At 38.4% G+C, this 27,028-nt stretch overlaps 1 protein-coding gene across 1 annotated transcript in view; it reads right to left on the reverse strand.

The window, feature by feature from the left end:
• Window positions 1-884: 884 nt before the first annotated feature.
• ptchd4 (patched domain containing 4) overlaps window positions 885-27,028 on the reverse strand; it is a 52,925-nt gene continuing 26,781 nt past the window's right edge. The window contains exon 3 of the mRNA XM_069142002.1: window positions 885-15,433. Within this exon, the coding sequence (XP_068998103.1) occupies window positions 13,752-15,433 (1,682 nt within the window). The 3' untranslated portion in view covers window positions 885-13,751. The remainder of the gene's footprint in view (window positions 15,434-27,028) is intronic.

Genomic DNA, 27,028 nt, shown 5'->3' on the forward strand with positions numbered 1-27,028 from the left:
GTTCCTCTTCCCCTGGTATTATAAGAACCGCTGCCCAGTGTAAGGTCGGCATTTCAGATGATGAATCGGAAATGTGGATCACTTAACTCATAACTTTATTTGTAATGTCATCATTATTTAAACGTTAAAGTGAACGAAGAACACTCATCCCATGGACTGAAATCAAGTGCTGTAACAATGTTGAGAAGTAAGCATCAGTAAATTACACACATACAAAAATCCTGATGCAATTCATTTATTAACAATTCAAATGAAGAACAACGCATACTTTATTAGAGTCATTAAGCTATGAGTGTGCATAATTTACTTTCCAAACATGAATTAAATGGCCTCATGTGTCCTGTGTAAAAACCCCAACCTTACCTGCACAGTGGGGTATATATCACTTAAACAGAGGAGGTGAAAAGGCTTTTCAAGTATTACCCCTTTATGTGTCTTCTAATTGTAATTCATCTGTAGTTAACCCGAGTTAACCAATATGGCTGAGATTTAATAGATAGGAGTTAGCTTATTTTTTTATATGATTAACTGAATGGGAAGGTTGCATTCAGAAAACTTTTGTTTTAAATGTGTAAGTGATATAAAATGCATATTACATCAACCGAACCTGTCAGTGGAATTTTAGATAAGTCTGTTCATGTGCACTCTGGTCCACTGAAGTCATGAAAATAGCTCTCTGTCGGCTGCCCTACACTTACATCTGATTTGAGGTAGCGAAAACGCAATTTCACCTCAAAATTTTTACCAGAGTTGCAACTTGGAATAACCCCTTTCATAGTACCAAAATGCAAATGTGCTTGGATCTGTGCTTAGACTAGCTTTGTGCTAGTGGGAAAAATGGGCCCTTAACCTTTCATTTAAACAACAAACAGAAGCCACACGTGTTTCATAGACAAAAGCTCTTTTAATGAAAATTTTGTATCTGTCAAGTAAAAAAAGTTGATCATATGCATACTATTTATAGCTTCAACATAGCAGGCAGTAAAAAAGGAGTTTACATTTAAAATATTCAGAGCATTCAAAAGTATACGTCTTCTAATAAAACTGAAACTGAGACATTCCCATACATTGTTGTCTCACTACCATTCTAGTAGCTCTTCAGCTACAGGAGATGTGTGTACAGTATGCAAGCCTGGGCTCAAATTCTATCCAAAATCCTTCCATTTGTACATCCAGAGCATTTTGATTTGACTGTCAGTGCTAGGGCTGGGTTGTAATGTGCTGAGTGAGCACAATACATCTCTGTGAAAAGCTTAGGAAAAAGAATTCTGGATAGTATTTTGACCCAGGTGATTTCAGTTTGACACATCAAAAACCTGTTTTTGTTTCTTTTATTTATACCAGCTGAGATGGCTAAGGTAGGATTTCCAAGAGGTCTTTTCTGCTGATAATATATCACCCAGATGTCTGCGTTTATGGAAGACTACTCGTTCGTTTGCTGCCGCTGGAAAGGTTTGTGTTACTTCACATGACATCTGAGAGGAACGTTGAGTTTACGTCATGAAAATATACACAAGGTCATATAATGTATATACTTTAATCCTTACTGAATAATGTGTGTATTTACTTCAGAGCATGTTTCACTTTCATCATTGGGCCAATACATGCCAAAGTACTGGTGATGATTTTACTAATACTTGTTTGTGATTCCACTAAAATTTAAGTTATTTTTAAGTGTAAATTTAAAGATTTTAGAGGAATTTAAATATGATATAATGTGGCATATATTCTGGACTTAATTATGTATAACAATATCACTACATTTAATATTACATTGTATCCCATAGACCTGAAATGTGTATACGTTTACTACGTACAACCATGATATTCAGTATCTGTTTTTAATCATTTTCTCAATCAATTGGTCTGTAGAATGATGCAGGTGATGTCATTAAATCACTTGTTTTGTTCAAAATCCAGCAATATTAAATGTACTCTTGCATAAACAGGACAAAGTAAAGTAGCAAAACCTGACAAATGACAAACAGGTCTTGAGGAAAGTTTCACATTTGGTTTGAAACATAAATTAAAATTCATAATTGATTATGAAAAAAAAATAACAATTATTCTACTACTGATTGACTGATCGGGTTATCAACTATCAATCATTTAAACTGCCAGTCTTTGTAAAGCTCTCATCCATGCAGAAAATACCCCCCTAAAAAAAAAATGTCTTCTCAAACTAAAATTTAGCTGGCTGAGTGTTCACGTTATCAGAAACTTCAAGTGGTTTGGATGCATGCAAAGGTGAGGGAGCAGCAATATGTATGTGCTGTTTAAGCTAAACAATGATACAAAATCAAAACTACAGTTACCTGAATAATCAACTGAAGCTCTTTTTTCCATTTTTTTTTTTTATCAAGACAACACTAACATCTTTCTACCATCATTCCATCCTTTGTTAGCAACCTCGCACAGTGATAGTCACAAACTGTAAATTAACAAAATCATAAAGAGTACACTCACTCACTTCAGTGGACTTTCAGTCATTAGTGAAATACATGTTTACATACATTTAGACTGTAATCATTGCTGAAGGTCTTTAGGATCGCTTTTTAAGTGAAGCGAGAAAGAGCGAAAGAGATAATTCTATGGAAAAATTATCACAGCAGCCCACAGTGGGGAATTCAGACAACTTCAAAAGGTTGAAAAGAGAAGGAATGTCAATGAAAAGGAGGCAGTGGAGGACTACATTATAAGGAAGGTAGGATTGTTGATATAGTCATGTATTAGTTTATATATGTACAGGGGGAAATATATATATATATATATATATATATATATATATATGCCTAAGAGCATGGGACGCTCGTTTGGAGACATTTAAGTATCAAATATATGACTGGGGGAGAAGACTGATGGTGGTGTTAAAAGGAAGCTCAGGAATAGATAATGGGAAAGTCTAAAGGGAAGAAGGAGCGAGAAGGTGAAAAATAGTGGAGGTGGGGTGAGAGACGAAGAACACAAAGGTGTGGAGGGGAGGGGAGAGGAGAGGAAGCATGAATAATCCATTGGAGAATCACGACAGGATTAAGACAAGGTGGGAGCCAAAAATATCCCGGACCAAGGCAGCTTGGCACAATAACGCTGCAATGAAGCACAACACGACAGCAGCCACTCCTGCTGCCAATATCATCAGCTCAGGAAGTAAAACATTTGCAGAGGATTACAACAAGCTACTATGATGTTGCTGTGTACTGTAAAACTTTCAGGGTCGTGAAAAAACGTTCTCTACGGTCTGTATATATAATACAGACATTTAGGAAAACCATTAAATTATAAGCAAATGCCAATTATTCTCTGCTTGATATCCAACTGCAAAAACAGTCCAATTTAACATGTCATTTAATGAGCTTCAAAAGGGCACTCCAGCAGTTTTAAAGTTCCATAATGTCATCTGTGGTTTGGAAGGAGCTTTTCAGAGTATTGAGAAATGATCACGGTGATGTCACCAAGCATACTGAAAAGCATCATGGGCAGTGTAGATACTTTATCACCACATCCTCAGGGGCTCCAATGGCCACAGGTCATCCTTGTGACATTACGTTGTGCTCCACATACCACAGTCAACCAGACAATCATGCGGGTAGCTGTGTGAATCGAAACTACAGTGGTGGTGACTGTTGGCATGAAAATGCCAACATGTTGCTTTTTAGCAGGTCTATTGTTTACTATATTCACCCTATTAGCTTGACTGTCAAATGTCCAGTATTTTTACACATATCAAATAATTCACCAAATTGAAATTCTGACCCGGCGATGATGATAGATGAAAAGAGAGGGCATCAGCCAAAGGGATAACATCATCCTGACAGGGACATGCATGTAAAAATCATTTATTTAGTGTGCGCATTTGATGATTTTGCCACTTGCTGCAGGACTACATAACTGACTGACAGCAGCTTGGCAGGACAAGCACTGGTTTGTGCCATCTCAACCATCCTCTGCACAGCTGCCTTTGTGGTCATCTTGATTGGGCACAAGTACAATGACCAGAGGGATGCACAATAGTGCAGGCCAACGGTTGCCACCCCTCAGTTGCATCATGAATGATGTCACAGCTTTACTGTAGACAGCTGTGTCCACAGGACGGTTCCTCAAGAGACTGGAAAAACTGCTCTCCTACACCATAATAAAGACCAGAGGGACTGAGGAGGACTGACCAAGCTACTGTCCTGGCAAATATTCAGTCTGGTGCATTTTAATGTGTGAAGTGGCGACTGAAGACATGTGAAACAAGAACTGCAAAACTGGATGACAAAGCCAAAAACTACATACCTCCCAAGGTGTTTTGAAGAAATGTGCTGAAGCTACCACTGAAGAACATTTCACAGGCTGGAGAAGACCAGGCTGATGCTGGAACTTGGACAGTCAAGTAACTAATTGGTCAGGAACATAGGAACAAGGATCCAGACAGGTAGAGCATGAGAGGCAGAAAATTGTGTTAAGAATGCCAACTCCAGAATAAAGGATCAAGAATTCGTCGGAAGAACCCAACAAGGAATATGTGGTCTGGGCCGGGGAAGACCAAAACAGGTTTAGTCAAAGGCCTTCATTAAACAACGAAAGAAGTTGGTGGTCACAAATGTGACAAGAATGGAAGACGACAAGTTCTTAGTAAAGTTAGCTAAAGACAGCAAAGCCAATGGACAAAGAGGGAAGGCATTACCCCAAGGCCAATTGGATGGAGTGGCCTGTGAAAAAGGCAATATTGAGTTTTTGTTAATCTTTGCCCAGACAATCAGTCACAATGGATCAGCTCAGATAAATCTCTACCACATCCTGTGCTGTTGCAAGACCACCTACGGTCCTTACAGGTGGCAGCTCGACAAGATGAGGAAGCTAGCACAACTCACTGAGCATGAAAGTCTAGAAGAACAAGAAGTCCCAGAGTCACAGGAACAAGCTTGTTCAGCAGAGCTGCCTTATACAGACTAGAACACAAGTCTTGGGGCTCTATTTACATTCACAGTGCAGCTAGTTTAAATACATTTGATATTATAGGTGGTATTATGCTGCAGTGGAAGGGGCTTTTTTCAGGGCTTGCGCCAATTTGCAATTTTCACAGACTAATTTCAACCCGGCTGCGCTCAGATTCCCGGAACGGCACTACATGGAGTGCGTCATTGAAGATGTGCCGGCGCAGCACAATATTGGTGTCAATTTTGAGGTGAACTCAGACCAGATCTACGGCTGGCGCAGCCGGATGAGGGCTATTTTTGTGGCCACATGAACAGACCTATCCTAAACCGAGGTTTGGTGGAAGTTTTACGTGTTAAATCCCACTTTCATAAATAATGATAATAATATTTTTTGGAGTTGCGCCCTGTGCTTGTGTTCACCAAAATACCAAACACTTTTGCCACAACCTACCACCAACCTGCGCTTGCTCTGCACCGATGCAGACAGAAATACAGCCCCTGGTAGACGATTCTACTCAAACTTCAGGATCCATCTTATTGAGGGTCTCTGTGCCAAAATCTAGTTTAAATACTTTTGATATTATAGGTGGTATTGTTATATGGTTCAGTTCAGCCACGCATGCTCGGGACTAATAGTTAGATAATTAGAACTGATGCATCCATTTAACCCATTACATTTTCAAATGTCTTTAGTAAAACGGTTTTATGGAAGCGTGACACTAACACCCTGGAGTGCTCTTTTGCTCCCACATTTGAGATCATTGTGAGGTAATACCATTTTCTTCCCAGGAAAGTGAACTTGGAAAAAAAAATCTGCCCTTTTTTGAGATAGAATCAGTTTCCTCTGAAGCAAGAAAATCTGCATTTGTCACAACAGACATCAACTTTTGACGTGCTGCTAGGAAACTAAGCCGGTAAGACTCATTACATCAGCAAAGGACTCAACAGGAACATTTCTCGACGTCTCACGTCACTGGAAAACTTCCCATCAACCCTGCTGCTCAAATCTTCTCAAATTCAAATGAGGGCTTACCTCCTGTTTTGCCTGCATCCTTTTTCTCTTTATCTCTTTCTCCCTCAAACACGTTTCCTCCACACACACACACACACACACACACACACACACACACACACACACACACACACACACACACACAAACACCCTTGATTTCTCTCTCTGTCACAGCAGTTAAGTAAGGTTAGAGCTTCCCGCTGTCTGGTAGGAAGGATAGATTAGTAAAACAAAGTTTAACCTCTGCCAACACCTAGAGTAAAAAAAAAAAGCAACACAAAGACAGAGCCTGTAATTTCCTCTGCTTATTTGAAGAGTATAGCTTAGCAACATACAGCAACATATAAAGCCGTGCAAAGCTGTACACTGGTCATTTGGGTGACATCATTTACATAAAACAGAGGAATGCTAACAGTGACATTAGGTGAGAAGGAGTTAACGATCCATTCTTCTATCATTTCTGGGCACAAACACGGATGTTCCTTCGGTTTCATTGAGGTACAACTTCATGTGATAGAGAGCAATTGTTGCATGCTTGATGAGAAAAGGCATTGAGAATGGACAGCACTCAAATACCTAAAGACAAATGTGAAAGTTGATACACATCCACTCACCTATTCACACAACACACAAACAGCCTAAAACATTGGACAGTATTGTCATCTCATCACAGTGTATCTTTACTGCATCTGGTTCTGAAAACGCATGATAGCTCAGTCACAATCTAGGAACGCCTCAAAGATATCAACATCTGTGCTGAAATATTAGAAAATATATGCAAGGCAATGCCACTGGTCATACAAAGAGCACAGATTTAGGAAGCTACAGGAGCTTATAACACTTAAAAAAGAAATACCACCCCGTTTAAGAAACAATTGTTCTTACTATCCACTTTCAGACATAGTTTTGAGAAAATGTTTGCCACCAAAAGGTGGACTTTTAATACTACAACAATGAAAACATCAAGTAAAGGTCACCAATTTTCTACCTTTACTGTGCTGGAATGTTTCCTTCTTCCTGAATTAGCTTATAACATCTGATGCAAGACTTAGTTGAAACAAATTAATATTCATCCTCTTGCAAAGAAAAAGTGAATACATTAAATCAATGAAATATTTACTTGGTCAGGGGTTTTGACAATATGATCTGTATGTTATGATCAACAGCTTCTTGTGGCTAATGTTAGTCAATGTTATACATGTATTTACTGTACATTTGAAATTACTAAGTCAGTTCACTGACTCCACGGCTCTTCTCTATTCACTGTTTCTTTTTTTTTTTTTAGCGTTCAACATCAGGCCAATCATTTTGCACTGCTGCCGAGCTAAAGTTACATATTTCTTGCTTTATAGTAACCACATTGTCTTCCACTAAGAAATGTTGCAGACATGTTAAGACATTTTAAGGATTCTAATCTGAAAACATGCTGCCAGAACACTCCTTTAACTAAGTTACTGTATTTTCAGGATATTATGTGTAGTGTAAATTAACAAGTGGTAAATGGTTGCCTCGTCTGATTTCATCACCCTACAACCATTAAGTGTCATAATGTTCCCTGGTGATAACTTAGTCTTGTACAGCCTTCAAAGAACATTTCGTGCTCCCAGATGGTTCTAAATCCATAATTATAAAAACCGATGACGGCAGTTCATTAATGGTGTGTGCATGGATACTTTTGACCTCCACAGTGAATTGGGAGAATTCACTTTGAGGATTTCTTCATCTTTTACAGTGCACTTCAAACAAGAAGTCATTCCACTTGTTCTTTGACAAATGAAAATGAGAAAATAAGAAATCCAATTCAATTCTCTCTGGTTTTGCTGCTATAACCTTGAGTGCTTTGGTGTGGCCTGCAGCTTCTGGTGGCTCATGCTCACTCTTGTTAACAAACTGCTACTGTTACATGATAATGTAGGATTTGACATTATCTCAAAATAATCACAACATTTTCAGCTACAATTACATATTCTTGCTTTAAAAAAATATTGTAATAACAACATATTCTATCACTCAGGGACAAATATGTCAAGAAACAAATGGGTTCCAATAAATGTTTTTTGCTTGGCATTTAATCGCAGGTCTTATGAGCCAGCAAAACTGTTTTGCCAAAACAACTTTTTTTGCTCTGGCATGGGGCCAGTAGCTTCTGGTAGCTAATTTTGGCAAACATTAGATATTGCTGCATAAATGTCAGTTCACTGACTTGAAGAATCTTTCATACCTGTTCTACTTTTATATATTTAGAACATATGCATATCTTTTAATTGTTACTTGCAGACATAGTGGGTCACTGTTTAGCTAAAGTGACATATTCGTGTTTTTACAGATTATACCATTTCACCTTGACTTTATAGTCAAGAGTTCCACAAGAATATGTACAATTACTCTGTAAAGCTAGTCCTAATTTAACAGATGTAGCTGCATACAAATAAAGCCAAACAAGTAAGCCAAAAAAGTTAGCCGACCTACATGCTATAACTGTAAATAATTTGCTATGTAACTTTTGAGATTGAAGGAGCACTCACTATACTAATAGACTGACTAGACTGTCCATATAAACCATACAGAATAACGCACCATCTTAAATTGAGTGGTATACCCTTTTACGACAGTATATAAGGCTCAGACTTTGGCAAAAACTAACCAGAATTCTCCGTATACATATTTATAATAGTTTTAACAACTGAGTACTCATACTAGAGTTACATGAACACATTATTCATCTGTATCCAATCCCTTTTCTAGATGTTATAGACAAGTTATACAAGACCCTCACCTAGACAGCTCTATGGGTATGGGCAGGGAAATAGTAGCACAAAATAGCTTTTTGATAGTAACATAAGCCTATAGGTACTGCCAAATTTGAACAATTTTGAATGAAAATGAAGGAAATCATTTAATTGTTGATAGATAGATGTAGACAGTGTGTGAAGCAAACACCCTAGGATACACTTGCTTCAGCAACAGGAATTGAACTCCCATTGGAAAGGAAGTTACTAAAATAAGCACACTTTTATCAGAGCTTCTGCACAATATTGAAACTTAATGTAAAATTTTGAATCAGAAGTCATAAAATAACCCATATCATAAATTGGGGCAACACAAACCTATCTGTGTGGCATAGTTACCTCATACAAGGTCAATGAGTTACAATAAAACAGCAATTTGTCCTCTGAGGCTGTGGTTGAACCAGATTTGCCATGTAGATTATTCAACAAGCAAAGTGGTGATTGCATAATTGTATTGCCTTGTATTGTTAAAATATTGTGCTGTCCCTGGCTGTACAAACTGAAAATGTGCCGGTGTATGGTCAAATGATTCCATGAGACTTACAGTACACTCATTTCCCTTCAAAATACTATCTAAGATGTTGTCATATTTATGCTATTGTCTTCTTCCTGTACGAATATCGTGCTTTGTACTCATTAGTTCATTTGTGATTAAAAGATTCTGAGGGAGCCTTACTTAAGATCCCATTTGAAGCCAATCTGCCATTAAGATGTTTTTAGCTCCAATGCGACACTATCACGTAGATGACAAAATGGGCAAAAATACACCATACAGCATGAGCTTATAAAATGGGTTCAATGAAACTGATGTGCAATGTCAGAAAATACACAACAGTTAAAGAGGTGGACTGACTGTTTTCACATGTTGAAAAAGCAGGTGAATAAATGCGACTCAAAATAGAAAATACCTAAATTAACTATTTGTGCACCGATACATCAGATTAAAAAAAAAAAAAAAAGCGAATGAAACCTTTTAAAGCACAGCGAGCTTCAGCTTCAAGAGTATGTTGTGCGAGTTTATTTTTTAGAGAATAAAGCTAGTAAAGCTCTGCATTTTATTGTCAACAAAACCCATGAGGAGACCAGAACTATCAATGATCATACTACCAAGTTTACTTGCATTGTGTCCAAGGCCTAATATATTTCATATATTTTCGGTGCCATTGAGCTGCACTGTTTATGCACTATTACGCTTCATGACATGTTCTTCATTTCAGTTTATTTTGAGTTAATGCCAGATACACCATTATGCTGATGTAAGTAAATGCAACGAATGTACTCTTTTTCAGCAACATATGTTTAAAAACTAGTGTCTAGCAGTTTTCAGAAATTGATTGCTAAAATTACAATTACTTACTTTTAGAGACAATATACTGGGGCTAGTTTTTTTTTTTTTTTCTTCTTTAAATTAAAATGTTCAAAGGGAACCAAGCCACTGAAAATGGAAACAAGTGAGCTTGGGGCCAAGTGCTAAAGCCAGGGTAGAAAAGGCAGGAAGTACTGAGTCACAGACTAACACATTGTTGTTCCGGCTTTTCCAACAGATTTCTTGACAATAAGATGTATAAAATGTAGAATAATGCTAGGCTCATCATGGGTTTTTTAAGAAGAAGACCGAACTATTAAGACCTGATTTAAATATCAGATATAACATGCTGTTTCAATAACCATTAGTAAGACTGCGTATGTTGTCATAGAAGATTCATTTCTATAAATTTCTCATGATACTATTTAAGTAGACAATAGCCAAAAGAGATTGCATTCAGTGTTGTAAATTGCGCTAATTGTAAGGAAGCTGAGAAGTGGTTGTGTTAATGTGGTTAAAATACAGCAGTAGCTCTCTAGGCAGCAATGGAAGGTTTCATACAGTAAGAAGACACCAAATATATTTAGGAATGGGATTTCAGAAGAGTTAAGAAGATAAGTATTGACATCTTTACTAATAAGCTTGACCTGCCGTATAGTAAAATGTAATAGATGTTTGTCAAGACATTATTTCATTTATTTTGAAAATGTCTAACCTATGTTTTTTTGTTTTGTTTTCAAAGTGATCGTCATAAAGCCTGATAGACTGTGATGTTTGAAAAGGGCTGCTGAGTAATGTATGATTTCCTTAAATGTGAGAGCCAAATAGGGATTATAAAGGGTCAAGACACACAAACAATAAAGTGGTGGCCACAGTTTTCCATATAAAAACATGGATCATCAAAAAACATTGATAATGCAGTGTGCAAGGAATAAGATCTAGTATACTGGTAACATTCCACTTTTTATTTATTACTGGCCTACTGTGTTCAACTTTTTTCCCTTTTTATTCTTTTTTTTTAAGAAAATTCTTTCATTAAAAATCTTACTATATTATATTTTTTTCTTAGAAAATATAGAAAAGACTAATTTACAGTTATTTTACACATGAAATATCCTCTGGCTTTTGTTTTGGAACAGATATGACTCATTTTGTTCTTTTGCAGCACATGGTATTACAGAATATGCATCGAAACAACAAACATAAGTCACTACAGCGTGGCAAAATAATTAAAAAAGAAAGTACGTAGACTTCATACAGAAAAAATAAATACATGCATACATACAATACAGTGCCATGCAAACACAGTCCGTTTTGGGAAGTAAATTATTTAAGATTTGCATTTCTTTCCCGTTTTTCAAACATTTCATGCCTTCTTGCTATACACACATGACAGGGTGTTTATATAATGTGATGTTCATGGCAGCGGCTGCAGGAAGTAGCTTGCCAAAAAACTCCTCATTTCTTAGTAGGGCAACGCCTGGTTGATGACAATTATAATATCAGTGAGGATTCAACATTTAGCGTTACTTTCTAATGCCACAGAAAATGTGTTCATTGTAGAATGTGACAAGTAAAATATTATTTTCTAGCTTTGTCTATCATTTGTTCGCTGATATTATTTTACAGAAGAAGTGGGTTTAATAGCATTTTTGATATATAGTGATTAATCACACGAATGTATGCACTCCTTTGACAAACATCAACACGTATTTCACATTGATATTTGGTCCGGTATGAACATTCTACTCCCCCACCCCCAAGCTGCCCGATTGGCTGGTCTTTGTGAGAGACACTCACTTTCGTGGTGGCAGCACAAAGAAACAAGTAAGCGGTGTCCATTCAATGACAGCCCCGTAAGAACCAGCCAGTCCCCTAAGATGGTATTGACTGGCCTGTAATCAGCCACATCTGCTCACGTATGGGGCCTCTTTATCACATGCCACCAGCTAAAACCTGCCTATCAGAGGTCAGAGTGAGATTGGAATCGTTGGGGCTGCTGACCTTGAGTGTGTTTGTTTTGGGACCGCAACGGAGATTCTTATCGGGCCCTTGGCAGACGTAGATAATATTGTTTACCTTCTGGGGGAAACAGCAGCCATTTTGGACTTCTAAGACTGAATGTTGAAGAAGGGTATTTGCAGAGGTCAACTAATTTTTTTTGGAAGGAATGTTATTTGAAGTTTTAGGGGAAAGTATACTTAGTTACTACATTGACAAGACCAATTCCAGGTAGGTGGCAGTAATGGTCTCCACCTTCACTTTTAAAAATCTTCCCAACAGAGAGCCGAAGTGTTAACATCACTTCCGGGCTAGCTGCTGTTCCATTAACTAATGTAACTAATCTCTTACAAAAGGTTTTTGAAATTGGTCTTTCTGAATGAGTGAAAAACCTTCCTGATTTTGTGTTTTCTGACTTCAGGAACAAAACCTGGAAGCTCTGCATTTAACTTTAACTCTATCAGTTTTCCACTGACAGTTAATAACTAGTGCCTTACTATTGAATGTAAAGCCTGTGTCATAATCTGCTTCACAAACCTGCACGACATTAAAACAGCAATCCATTAAAGTAGCTCCAATAACTCATGATTTATGGTTGATTTAAATGAGCGGTTAAACTTACTGATACTATTTTGTATTGATAGACATCTGTCAAAAGTTGCTGTACACTATTTGGCACCACTGCTCGTATTAAATCACATTCAAACCTTCCAATTTCAATGACATTAAGCTTTTGTAAGTAATAACAGAGACTTCCATACACTCACTGAAACTTGCCATTAGTATCTATTCTGCTCGAGAGTTCAGTATTTCAAGCCTCAGAAACACTCTTCACTTTTGGTTTTACTGCTCTGGTGCAAAAGCAGTTTAGGATTTACTTAAGTCATACTCTGGCTTACTGCCTTTTCAAACACCGCTGCACGACAGTCACTTATCACCTCCTCTTCATGTGCCGCAGCCCACTGCAGTCCCTTCTGCCATTGCCTAAGACCTTATATGACCTCTGAAATACAGCAGAAATGTTTGCCTCCTGCTTATATAAACATTTCTATTCATATGATGCAATGTGCAAGATAATTCTTCATAATGGACACAGTGTATGCCATCTGCCCAGTTCAGCTGTTCAGCTATTTTTAATATTACAGTGTGCTTTCGGCCCACTGTTTTTTTCTTTCCACACAATTTGGCTTTGTTTCTTTTAGCTGTTATCAAGGTGTGAGGAGTAAGGTGCGTGCATAGCTGTCTTTTGTACAGTTTTAATTTGTACACTTTGTCCCTACTGCTTTCACTAACTTGCCTACTTGTCCTTGGCTTAGCAGACTGCTATGCTCATCACACTTCTTTGGAGGTGAGGGCTGCAGAAAATTAGCACAGAATATTTAAATGGACTGTGTGTTTAGGATTTACTTACAGATTTAGCAAGCATGTGTTCTGGTAACTGTTTTTATTTACCAAATAGTTGGGAAAGAGCTTCAGAACCATGAGCATGTTTCAATTTGTGCAAATGACGTACACTGTCCAGATTGAAGGACTGAAAGACCGACCAGTTGGGCTGCACTCAACTCTGGCCACCATAAGCTGCTGTTTGTTGGGAGTGATGAGTGCCCACTCCTCACGGGACATCTCAGAATCCCCTGCACCTCGAGAGGCGCCTCAGCATTGGAGAACACTTCTAATCCACCAACAACTGATGGGTTGTGACTGCTAAACGTACAAACTACTCAGACATTTGTCACATGATCAGGATTCTCCCTGACTTCAATGCACTCTATCTCCTCCCTTTCTCGTTCCCTTTCTCTTTCCCGCTCCCTTTCCCGCTCCCGCTCTTTCCGCTTGGCCCGTTTCTTTTTCTTGTGTCTCTTTTTGGACGGTGGGAAGAAGGTCAGGAAGACAGGCAGGATGACGAAGCAGTGCAGCACGGTACATCCCGCAGTGAGGAGTGAGCACTTAAACAGTGTGTAGGTCAGATTGGAAGGCACAAACACCAGGGGCATGATCCCAATCACAAAGCAGGATGTGTTCTGCAAAATGGCTGCCCCGTGCTCCTCCAGTGCCAGCTTGATGCACTGCGTCCTTGTGTGCTCAGTGGCCAGCACAAAAGTGTACAGGTGTGGTACACAGTGATCCATGGCGAAGTTAAGGGTATAAATAAGGCACAGGATTGAAATGCTGTCCATGCCGACGTTCCAGAGGGTCATCAAACCCAAGACGCCCAGCTCCACGGATGTAACCGTGAGGATGAGCCAGAAGTTCCCCAAGGGGTTGATGACCAGGAAGAAAGTGAGGATGAGTATGGTGAGTACGCTGAAGCCTGAGGTCAGGATGGGCGAGATGACGGAGGAGCTGTAGCGGTCCATGAACACAAACGTGGGATTGAAGGCAATGAATTTGATACTGTTTATCAGCATTAAGGGACGAAGCTTTTCCAAAAGCTCCACCACCTCCTCACGCTTCTTCTCTGTGGTCCGTGCTACCAAGTACATCCGTGAGGCAATAATGTCATATTCGTCAGTCTCGCGGTTCTTGGAGAATATGATGTCCTCTGTGAAGTGCTGATACTCCGGGCTGCGCAGGAAGGAACCCTTGAGGATGGTGATGAAGTCACTCTTGGTTGATGCGCTCACATTCACCACCCGCAGGTAGTGAAAAAAGTTGTCCATCCAGGAGATCTTGTTGAAGCCGTGACTCAGAGTCTTCAGATGCTCCTGCACCGTGGAGTTCCAGTACTCTATGGGCTCGTAAATATAAAACCCAATTACAGGACTATAGTTACTGAAGTATTTCTGCTGGGTCAGAGCGTACGAAACACTTGGGGAGTTACTAGCCAGCAGGTTCACAATATTTGATCCATCACTAATTTGTAAACATCCCATGAATGAGAAAGAAGCGTAGATGAGATACAGAATGACCACAAAGGGTTTGACGTAGGTGTTGGTAATCCACTCTGTGTAGTGCTCTCGCAGGAAGTGCTGGATAAAATGATTCTGGTACGGTACACTGTCGTGGTGTGTGGAAAGGTCGTGGCCATCACTCATCATGGTTTTAAACCATGTGGGCTGGCGGTCCAGGTACTCCACTGAGGGAATTTTACAACAGAAAACACTGTGATAGCGGTTCTGCTCAAGCTGTCCGGCAAACACCAGGCAGGAGCCGTAGAAAGAAAAGACGTAGAAGTAGTTGACGAGGATAGCCACACACATGCTCTGGCAGAAGATTTTCACCGACTCGATGTTGGTAAAAGGGCTAGCTCCCATGCCGAAGGTGATGATGTAGAGGGAGCTGGTCATGGTGTAGCACACCATCACGTCAGCAAAAGCGTCTGCCACTCGCTCCTTGAAAGGCAGGTTTTCCCTTGTTCGTCTCCAGCCTGCCAGCAGCTCAAACACCCCTTTGGTACCATGTCCTAGAGGACAAGAGAGAGAGAGATGTGTCAACTTGTGTACATGAAAATAATAAGGTCTAGACAATCGTTGTATTTGCATGATATAATCGTTCCTTAGACATGGTTTGTCTTGGAGTTTTAAGGCACTCTGAAGGTCAGACCAATTAACGAGCAGTCGGAGTAGCTAACTACGATGATGTTGAATCTGTGTCAACGATGGTGGCAGCAGTAGAGTTTCGATACGCAACATAAAGTATATGGTGGATGGTAACCATTGTTTAATGACTGCTCCAATATGTTCAAAATAACTCACGGTTTCTGTCCATTAGTATGCAACAATTGGAAACAATCCTCAATGAAATCTAGCCAGACACGTATATGTATTCATGCAGTGCATTTTAGTTTAGCAATACCAGGCTAGGAAATTCAGAATAAGAACTGTTGCCAACTATGAATGTGGTCTGCAAGGCTTACTTATTTATTTGTTTTCATTTTCTGCATAGACGACATTTGGTGCATTTCAAAAGACAACTGCGGTTCTATAACTAAACATCAAAGCCACAGTAGAGCAATTAACTGTAATTCCCAAGTTATATTTCAGTATAAAATAATTAATCCTTGAATTAGCCAACATTTTCCGCCGTCTAGTGGTGATATTATTCCTTTTCCACAAAACATATATCCCTTGCCTCAAGTTCCCACTCTAGTAACTATGCTATAACCTTGTTGGCAAATACACTGCAGTTAACTTCTCAAGTGCGATGATGTTCAATTATCAGTTATTCCAGGACTCTACATTTTAATATTACATGGTGTATATTGTTTTTGTATGATATAATTTTTGTAAAGAGTGTGATCAACCAGTTGGTATCACAATTCACTGGATATTGTCAACAAAAGTAGTAAATATATAAGTGCATCCCTGATGCTAAGGCTCAATTTGGGACCCCTGGAGCCTTCCATGTTCAATAAGCCCTTAAATACAAAGATATCAAACAATGTACTGGTGATTTTAGTATTTTACCAGCGGTGGTAAGACTGTTTAGGGATTTCAGTGGGACAAGCGAGATTAAAAATGTAATTCAAATGTTATAACATCCTCGGCTTGACTCATTTAATAGAGACAGGCTTTCCATTTCTCTTCATTTATGAGATAGAATTGCCCTCTCTACCATGCTTCAGTAAACAGCATCCAAATCTGTCTCCAGCAGCCCCATTCATGCGAGTCAAATTTGTGGGATTTTCACCAGTCAAAAATATAGACATGAATACACAACATTCAAAGCCATAGTGCAAAACCGCCATCATTGGAACATCCTCCCACCCACGCACACTGTTCATTTATTTGTTAAATGCTTGAGCCAGGTTGCCGCGAGTCAATGTGCTATGAATTTCTGAACCCTTGAATCAATTTAATGTTCCTCCACCATGTAAATATTTCAGTACCAGAGAACATTGGTACTGAAATATCTGTATGTTTCTGTTCAAACATCAGTTTTACAATATTCCTTTCCAATCGAGCAGGTGGACAGGGACGTGAGGGAGATTTCTACCTTTGACAGTATTATACATTTCCCCCTGTTTGACACAAGAGGAAAAACGTTAATTAACTATAAAGGATTAGGCCTATGTAATGAGTCGGCTAGATGTCTCTTCCTGCTTTTAGTTTTATTAAGCTGTGCTGCAAGTCAATTAGTTAGTGTCAGTTGGTTTAGACGGTGTGGAGAGAGAGAATAATTCACACCCCTGATGTAATACTGCAAAAACCAGGGGTGTTCACATGCGTTTCCCTTCACCAGTTACCAAATACGATGTTAAATAGCGTGTCATTTTCTAGACTTGATTGATTGATTGCTGGCAGGTGGAGGAGGATAATAACAATGATCCCATCTGGTAAAGTGTCCCTGGTTAGCATCAGTACTAACACCACTAAGAAAGAACAGATAAACAAAGATATTTTCATAACTGCGGAAACTAGCACTTTTGTTTATCAATTTTTAACCTTGGCTACATTCAATTTCGCTTGCTGTACAAAATTGATGTAACTGTATTTGTATGAATAAAGGCCTTTGATATTTTGTACTTTCAGGGGTCGAATAGAATTATGTATATTTACTATAGGTTACTGTAATTGAATGCAAATTTGAGGTATGCTTTACTGTATACATATATATTTGCTTTCCCTTGCAACTATTTTGATAATTACATTTTATTGCTTAGTTCTATCAGTTTGCTATTCTTTTGCTTTAGCCAAGAACGACTGCGACAAAAACTATAAAACTATATTATCAATTAATAATTTGTATCAATTTAATTTAGAAATAATCAGCAGAATAGATCATGATGAAAGCAATCATCAGTTGCAGCTGTGTACAAAATAGTTACTATTAAGTTTCACCTCAACCATCTTCAACAGTGAAATGCTGCAGGCTTCTTCTTTTTTTTTTTTTTAACATGGTGGCATTCCTAAATGATTTGAATACTTCCTCCACCACAGCTTTCAGGTTCAGTAAAACATTTAAAAAGACATTACCAATTATTATCAGTTAGCATGTTGATTTTTTTTAAGATTATATTTATTACTCATCAAAAGTAATAACAACTTACTCAACAGCACACAAGAGGACTGTGGGTCTTTCAAATTAATTTTCAATTTGCAACGTCCAATTATTTTGTAAAGCAGGGTGCACCATTTGTTATATATGCTTGTAGTTATTGCAAATTTTTTGAAAGAGCCCCTTGCTGAAACGTGATATTACCAGACCCAAATTCAAAGCATGATGATATAGGTCTGGCTACACTCCACCATGGATTGTAGCCAGTTGTTGCAACCTAATGGGTGTAGCAGCCTTTAACCAAATGGCAACCACTGCCGACACTGTTGAAACTATATTTAGAAACAAACACTTGACTTCAAAGTTATCGCTCTTAGTCATCCCCACTGGTTGCTGATTGGTCCCCCCTTCAGAAAGGCTGAGAAAACTTTCATGCGAACAAGGTTTCCAGACTATAATCACAGTGAACACTTTATCGTCTCAATAGTTGGGACGAGTCAGGCTACCCTGTTTGGAACAAAACCAGAGATGACAAGAGGACTGGACACTTGGCCACCAGGACATCCTGGGAATTTAAATGACTAATGGCAGCTGATACAGAAATAAAGTTTAAAACCTCCCAAAGACTGGCAATGTTTCTTCAAATTCCTGTTTTTGTACAATCAACAATCGAATCAAAAAAGATTCTCAATTTACAAATACTTTGAATGGAGAAGAGCAACATAGGCTCACATTTAAGAAACTGGAACCAGTAATGGACCATTTATTGGTTTAAAAAAAGGTTGTCGATCTATTTTCTGCAAATACAGAAAAAGTTTGTGGGCTAAATAAAAAAATAAATAAACATAGGAAAAATGTATTTGATAAAGATGCACAGATGTGATACAAATGTCTGGCACCTCACTGTAATTGAATAGTAAAATAAAATGACATGCTATGTTGTTAGAATGATGTTAAAGGCTGCATCCATTTTTTGACATATTTAACCCTCTTATTCAATTATACATACTGTATATTACTGCTAACACTTTTCAAAGCATGCAGGTTTTTTTTTACTGCCTTCTCGATGGATTTCTATATGTTTCACTAGAGTATGACCTTAAAGAAGCTTCCTCCATAGTAGCATACATCACATCTTGTTTTCAATGCAAACTTATGTTAATTCAAAGTAAGGCTGCAATAATAGCCCTGATTGCAGTGACACTGCTGCTCCCTCACTCTTGCTTGCCCACTCACTCACTCTGCTAGCTTAACATAGCCAGTTATCTGTTTGCCTGGGCTGCAGCTCAGCTGCTGGCTGCTGCCTGTCAAACACATTCCAAGTCACGACCAGCTCTGTCTCTCTCTCTCTGTCTGCTGAACCAAAGCACTGTCCCCAGAGGTGATTTTACATTGACTTATGACACTAAAAATACCCCAAAACTCTGAGCTGTGTGGTAATTTGCTTCAATCCAATAATTCTACATTCAGAGGAGGTCAGAAAACATGTTTAGAGTATTTGTACATAGGGGAATGTCTGCACACACATTTAGGCACACCTCACTGTTGGATTGTAAGAAAAATTGTCAGCCATTGACAATGAATGATGCCGTTGTCCATCCGCCCAGCCCTGGTGTGGACATTAAATCTGTTGTATGGTCTACAAAATGTCACGTTGCCATGACAAATGTCATGTTTCCTGAACCCAAATATGAAACATTTGAATTCCTTTTTCTAAGCCCAGACGTTTAAAATTTACACACACGACACAAAGTTAACTTATCAATCCAAATCAGTACAAAAACACACAAGTAAAACAATACATATAAACCAGAGAAGCACCAACAGCAGAAAGAAGTTTGCAACCTGATCTCTGGATGTTGTTGTCTGAATGTTCATGTTTTGTGTTTCATGCCAAAATGGAAATGATCTGACACCAACAGATGTAAGAAATGAATATATCTGTTTGATATATCAATCTAAAAGCATACCAATGTAATGTAAGACCCTCTAAACAGATCACACTTCAGAAACACTGAGGCAGTATATGTGGTAGTGTGTTGATGAAGTCTGCTCTCTAGTAAGAGCTGAACTCATTTCAGCACTGGCAAATACCAGGGAGAATATACACCTGTCATGTTTTCCTGTGAAACTACCTTTGTCTTGTGGCTCCAGAGTGAGAAGAATCTCAATCAGAAGGGATGAGAGGGAATTGAAAGAGTGCAAGGAAAAAAAAAAAATCAAAAACAGCGACATGAACACTGGGGTGATATGTATTCACACCCATGCCAAACAAAGATAGACGCTCCATTGGGCAAAAATGTTTTAAACTGAGCAACAGAGAGAGAAGATTGCGTCTCTTCATGTTAAGTGAATGCCAAAATGTTGCTTTCTGACATATTTCCCTAAATAAGGACTATTGTAATAAGAGTGACATCACTACATACAAATCTTTGGGAAATAAAGCCTCCGCCTTTATGTGCATGGTTTAGCGGATTGTTGAATATTTTTTCCAACTTAACCTAATGTTTCCAAAGAAGAAATCAGTGCATCACTTGATTTAAATAATTTGCACCATACAAACTTGTTCTAACCTAGAGACTTGTTCTCACTACATATTTGCGTCCTGCAACAGCCACGTGACAATAAGCTAAATGAGCTAAGCGGTAGAAATATATACATATTATTAAAAAAAGATAATACAGTTGTAGAAAGATACAGTATATCTGGTGAGACACAAACACTGTTTAACAATGATGCCAACTTTTCACACCAATAACAATAACATAATATACCTCAAATTACAATATTAGACTTGAGTTTGCATAATTCTATATTCCCCATTCATTCTAAACTTCATAATTACTACTGACTCCATAGTACACAAACTTTGCTGTTTGGTATGCAGGGAAACAAAATAAATGCATATGTTTTTGTCTTTTAAAAACAAAAATATATGTAGTTATGCGTAATTGCAAAACTTTGCCTTGTATAAACTGTAAAACACATTATTATAGGATCAAATTTAAAATATGTCCGTTATGACAAGTGCAACATATCTATATTAAACAAAAATGAACCACTAAAGCCACCAGTGAAATTTAGGCTTTTAAAATGCACACATATACAGTATACCACCATTCTGTCCAAGATGACACTTTGTTGAAATTAACTTTATCGGAATTGTCACCGGACAAAACTGACCCACAGATTAACTCTTCAGACAATAACTTTTTGGATCAAAGGGTGTACTGAACCAAGGATCTCATCCTGTATACACAAACGATCCCACCCCCTCTACTTATGTAAAAATGAAACACAGTAAAACTTATTTACAAAGACAACAGTTCAGCTTTGGTGTTTGAAACCGTAAAAAGTATGATTCTTGGAAGGTATCCTATATTCTTGGAATGCTACTCTGACTTCCTCAAACCTGTCACATCCGCTGTTTGAAAGCTCAGACTAGTTACAACAAAAGTCCTAACTGAGTAAATATTAACACTTCGCTAGATTCATACAAGTCACGCCACATAAATTTGTTCCTATGTATCAATTCATTGCTAAATATTTAAACCAGCTAACTGATAGGTATATGGCTAATTTAGCTACATGACAAAGCTAACATCAATTGCCCATTTAGAGTAAGGAGTAAAATATATCAAATTATAGAGCATGGCGGACATACTCAAAGTGACATTTGACTAAAGTGCAGTTTAGTAACAATGTAAATTAAAAAGCTTTATAATACTATAATATTCACAAAAATAACACAATAGAACTCAACTTACAAAATGTCACTTAAATTGTGTTACACAAGTGATGGAAAATCTCAATTATCTAAACTCAGTTGGTAATTTATCTGAGTAAGGCACATTTTTCTACATAGTGGCAGTTAAGTACAATACAATTTATAACCATAATTATATAATTATTTTCCCTTCTAAAATGTAGCTATGTTGTAGCTTGTAATTCTACATTGATGTGTATATCTTTACACGGTTAATTGCCTTTAACAGTGTAACAAAGGTTTCATGTCATTTGGTAAATTACTATTTGGAAACTAGCTTGTACTGACTAAACTTAGAAATGAAACAAAAACGTAGGAAAGGATTTATGGAGCTGGTTCAACCACTCCAGGAGTTTAGACTTTCATTCAGTGGCCATAATAAGAAATACAACCAAAGAAGCCTGGTCAGAGTGGACGGTGCAGGAACTTTAATCAACGAGAAAGTGAAAAAAGCAGGAGGGAGAAGATTGCTGTGGAGGGAAGCAAGACCTCCATTCAATGCTAATCAGCTTTGGAGGAGACCAACAATTCTCTCACTGTCTGAGCACTCATATATCCAAATCTGAAAGTCAAAATTTGAACATGGGCCTCTGTGAATGTTGATAGGAATGGCTGACAAAGGAAGAGTGGGGGTGAGGTAACACAAGAGGCAGAGCGACAGATTGCATTCCCGTTAGCCACGAACATTACAGTGACAAAACGAAACCAGTTTCACAGTGACGACCCCTACACGATGGCACACACAGTATGACTTACATCTTAGAACCTTACTGCCATGAATGCGAGTCTGCAGGGAAAACCGCAATTTTATTTGTTGTTTCTCTCGCCATCTTCACCCACCCACACACACGCACACCCACACACAAACACACTCTTGAGCAAGCACACACAGAACAACAACAAAATAAACAAATCTGCCTTCTTTCACCTCCCCTTTCCCTCTATATATATATGAGTCTGCAGGTGGTATAACATACTTCTTGGCAGCTGCAGTGATGGACCGCAGCTGTCCGCGTGTAATATCTGTGAACAGCTGAGTGTACTGACTCGGGATTGTGTCTGGATAATAAGCACCTCTTAACAGCAATTTGAGCCTGTCAAAACCATCAAAACTGGCTTTTTAAGTTTTATGGTTTGGCTGTTTCCTCAGTGTCGCTTGACGATGACATGAGCATGACAGCATGAATATTTTTTCTAGCCCTTTTTTCTGGGAATTTGTGTGTTTTAGCACAAGTAAGGAATTTGGCTCCACAGATTAAAACATTAACACAAATTTGAATAAAAACCACCTCCTCACATCTCTTTCATGGTGTACTACAGGGGTCAATCCCAGGTCCTTTGTTATCCTCTAGCATTCATGCTGCCTCTGAAGACACAATATAATACACTGTGCAGTCATTGACGTATTAGCATGCCTGGTTAACTTGTTAGTTACAGCAGTAACTTAGCATTGCATTAAACAAAGTGTTTGCATATCATCGGTTAACTATACTATAAGTATGTATGGAACTACAGGTTGATGTTATAAAACACCTGAGTCTGGATTGATAGGTTGAGTTAATGGGATCTGGTACAACACTAGTTGGTAACTGCTGTCACTGAGTTTTGGGTAACATTTGTGTTTCTGATTTTGGAATGTTATACCAGAATTACATCCGGTCAATTCATCCATCTGTTCATATAATAATGTACTTTAATACAAGGGATACCCACCCACAGAAAGACAATGCAAGCCCTTAATTTCCATGTCTTCTACAAGAATAATCAGCTGATAAAGATGTTGAGTTTTTGCCTTCGGAGTTGTAAATTGCACCTCATTTTCCAACAATTCTGCTGGAGATGGTAAAAATTCAGCCAGAGACACATTTTCCTGCCAACTCAAGGAGTTAATAATAGCTTGAGAAAGCGTGACAGACATAGCAACAGTATCTAAGGTGGGTGGGTTTGGTCCTCCACAATCTTTTAATGACTGTAAATTAAACAGAATTAGAACTACTCCTGTTCAGTACCTGAGATCTGAGATGTTAAAAGTATTAAAGTCTAGTCTGGGCGCTTTGTCTAAATGGGGAGCATGTAATGGTGTAATTTTTTGACTGAGCGCTGATGTGATGCTCAGGTCACAAAAATAATGCAGTCTTGTTTTACCCAGCTGAAGCGTATCACCAACATCAGGTCACAATCTGGATGAGGTCATGCATGCTTTTAACTCTACCATGCCGGACTATTGTTATGCACTTTATTCTGGCCATAGCAGGCATTTAGACTTATGACCTCAGTATTTGTAAACTCTTTGCTACAGCACTGGCTGTTCTGTTCAGGTCAATCTCTGGGACAAAATGCTGGTTTGGCTTGAAGTGACATTTGCTAATTTTTCCTGACAACATTTGATTAACCTTTGCACTGAGACAGCAGCTTCAACGGTTATATGTACTCTCTACCTTTTTACTGACTCACCTGTCCACTCTTCTGTCTACTGGGGGGAAGCTTGTGCTGTCTGCCAATCACTGTAGCAGTGAGTCAGGATTCAGCGATGTATAAGGACAGTGAGAAAGATGAGATGATATAGCTCAGGAGGAAAGGATGAAGAGGCATGTCGTGTTTCCTATCAAGCCTCTCCCAGATGCAGGTACAACCCTGACTGGATTGTAAGAGGGCAGTTTGTCACCGACTGTCCAGCAGGCTATTTTCTTCAGAGAAGAGTAGGCGGGGGTGGGGGAGGGGGCAGTCTCACAGTCTAAACACAGGCTTCCTATGACGGAGACCACGGCTCCAAATGCCCCTCTCTCCTCCTCTGTCCCACATCAAAAAGCCACTAAGTCATTATACTAAATTACTGCTCTATAACTTCTGGGGCGCGGACACCCCCAGAAGATATCCATCACATGGCAGTAGAGCATGTCAGACACTCCCGCCCCCATAGATTTTCCCAATCGGGATGACTGTTAAGCGGGCCGGCTTGTCACACAGGTGGAGATGACAGAGGAGTCAATGACACGAGGGGGAGGTCTCGCCGCAGTTGAGTGATCCAAGCTTAATACAAATAGATGAGGGGAGTGAAAGTGAGGATGAAAAATGGGGAGCCCAAAACAAAATGTTAATATCCAAATCAATATTTGGGTGATAACTCTTCACATAAAGTCCAACCTTGTTTCTGCAAACACAAGGGATATTTTTCCAATTCCACAGTGCCACCTACATGTGTCTGCATGGCTAATTGCAGCTGTTTACTATACACTGTTTTAGCTGGAGGTGAGCTTCACCCTGCTGCAATGAGGCTACATACAGAAGTAATGAATCCTGAAAGACAGTATCATTATCCAGTCTGCAGGGTGAGACTTACTTATTGCTCTCAGGCAAAGCATTCAACTGCAGCTAATGAAAACTAACAAGCTCAGGAACTCATTCTTCTTTGCCGTTGAATCACATTTAAAGGTGCTGAAAAACTGTTTTCTCATTGAGCTTCTTACCACAAAAAAAAGGCTCCGACATAACTTTCAAATTTTCTGCCAAAATTGGTTTGAGTATTTTGTAGGAAAGATATGTGTTTTTCTAGGTATGTTTTAACCCACAGAGTTAGAGTTAAGTCCATACTCAACAATAGTAAGTGGTGGTGTGTCCTTCACCAAAATGGGAGTTAGATTAGAGCCAGGTAAAAAGTGTACCAAATTTCACAGCAACCTGTCCATAAATTTTTTTTTTTTTAAACTGGAGAAAAGGCATAGCCTCATCAAAGTCATCATTGTAGGGGTTTTAATAACTAATATTTAGTAATTTACTCATAAATAATTTTATCAATTACAAATCAGTAATGTAGAAGATGAGGGACTTGCAGTGCAGAAAATTCATATTTTCAGTAAAATATTTGCTGCAGTTGCAGGTTTTGGTGGTTCATAAGTTACGGTCATTTTGCTTACTGGATTTTCTTTACCCGCTGATTTACCATTTTGATTAGATGGAAGCAAAACATTTTCAAGAGAGGCTGATTACATTTCATCATTCTTCAAAGTGTCTTTTGTGTTCATAGAGCCTTCCAGTTCTTCAGGGAAAAAGTCCCAAAACTTGTCTTGGGCTTATGGAGTTAAGATACTTTAATTGGAAGCACAAATATCAACTGTCAAGGAATCACTCTAGCCAGTAGGCTTGATTATCCGAGGACCATGAATGTCTCAAACATTATTTCAATCCCTCCTAAAACTTTAAGTCAGGACCAAAATGGCCGACCAACCAACCCAGTTGGTTGAGAGATTGCCATTCCTAAAGCTGAAACACTTACACGGCAAAAAATTTAAATGAAAACAATTTAACAGAAGAATTATCTTTTATCTTGTCTGACTATCTGATTTGTTGTAACATGTTGCAAAACCAATGTCATTTCACTTGGTTAAACCTGTATCATAATATAACATAACAGAAAACTTACTGAACTGAATACAGGTCGGGTGAAAATTTGCCATATTTTTATCTAATTTGACAAATTATAAATTGTTTGAAAACACAAAACCTTACAGTTAAGATACCACAGCACCAATCACCGTATCGTAATATTGTATTAAGTGCATACACAGCAAAATGGCTGTTCTTACCTTTTTTTTTATCCTCTATATAGACTTGTTTAATTGCTATGTGCTGTGCACTGTTTTCACTGTCAGAGTCCAACAAACAAAATGCTTCCATGCTTTTATTCTTTTTTAGTAGGGGGGTGAATGCTGAAGGGTTTAGAGCTACGATACTACAAATCAGCGGCAACATTATCCGGGAATTTGAGTAGGAGTCTGGCAGGGCTTGAAACACATTTTCTGGAATTGCCCTGAGGTGTGAAACAGCAAATCTGGTCATTTGCATTTTTCAATCCCTCTCCCTCCAGAAGAAAGCCTGCAAAGTATGTTGCTACTGCTTTTCTGCAGCAAATATATCTTTCAAAAGATCATACTTTATTATTAGGTACATGGATGATGTAGTTACAGTAAAAGTGCCAGTGTCATGTCACACTACAGTGTTCATACTGTATGTTTAAGTCTTTCTTTGCCTTTCTCCAGTGGCATGGATTTAATGTTGTAACAATCTAATAAGGCAGCTTCACTGTCTGTTGAAGAGGAGCAGTGTTAGAACTAGGCTGCATGATTAAATTTATTTTTAGGTGAGTGAGCTGTCGGCATTTGTGTGTGTAGACTTATTAAACACAGCCATGTAAAATAAAAATACTTCTGCTTACTACCAATTGAAATGTTTGACTTTTTCAACATATTTTAATAAGAAAACATCTACGTGTTTTAGACATTAAATCTGCAGTATTTT

Source organism: Embiotoca jacksoni, unplaced genomic scaffold, assembly GCF_022577435.1.
Source record: "Embiotoca jacksoni isolate LCO1_2020_lvr unplaced genomic scaffold, fEmbJac1.0.p SCAF_95, whole genome shotgun sequence".
Taxonomy (NCBI): domain Eukaryota; kingdom Metazoa; phylum Chordata; class Actinopteri; family Embiotocidae; genus Embiotoca; species Embiotoca jacksoni.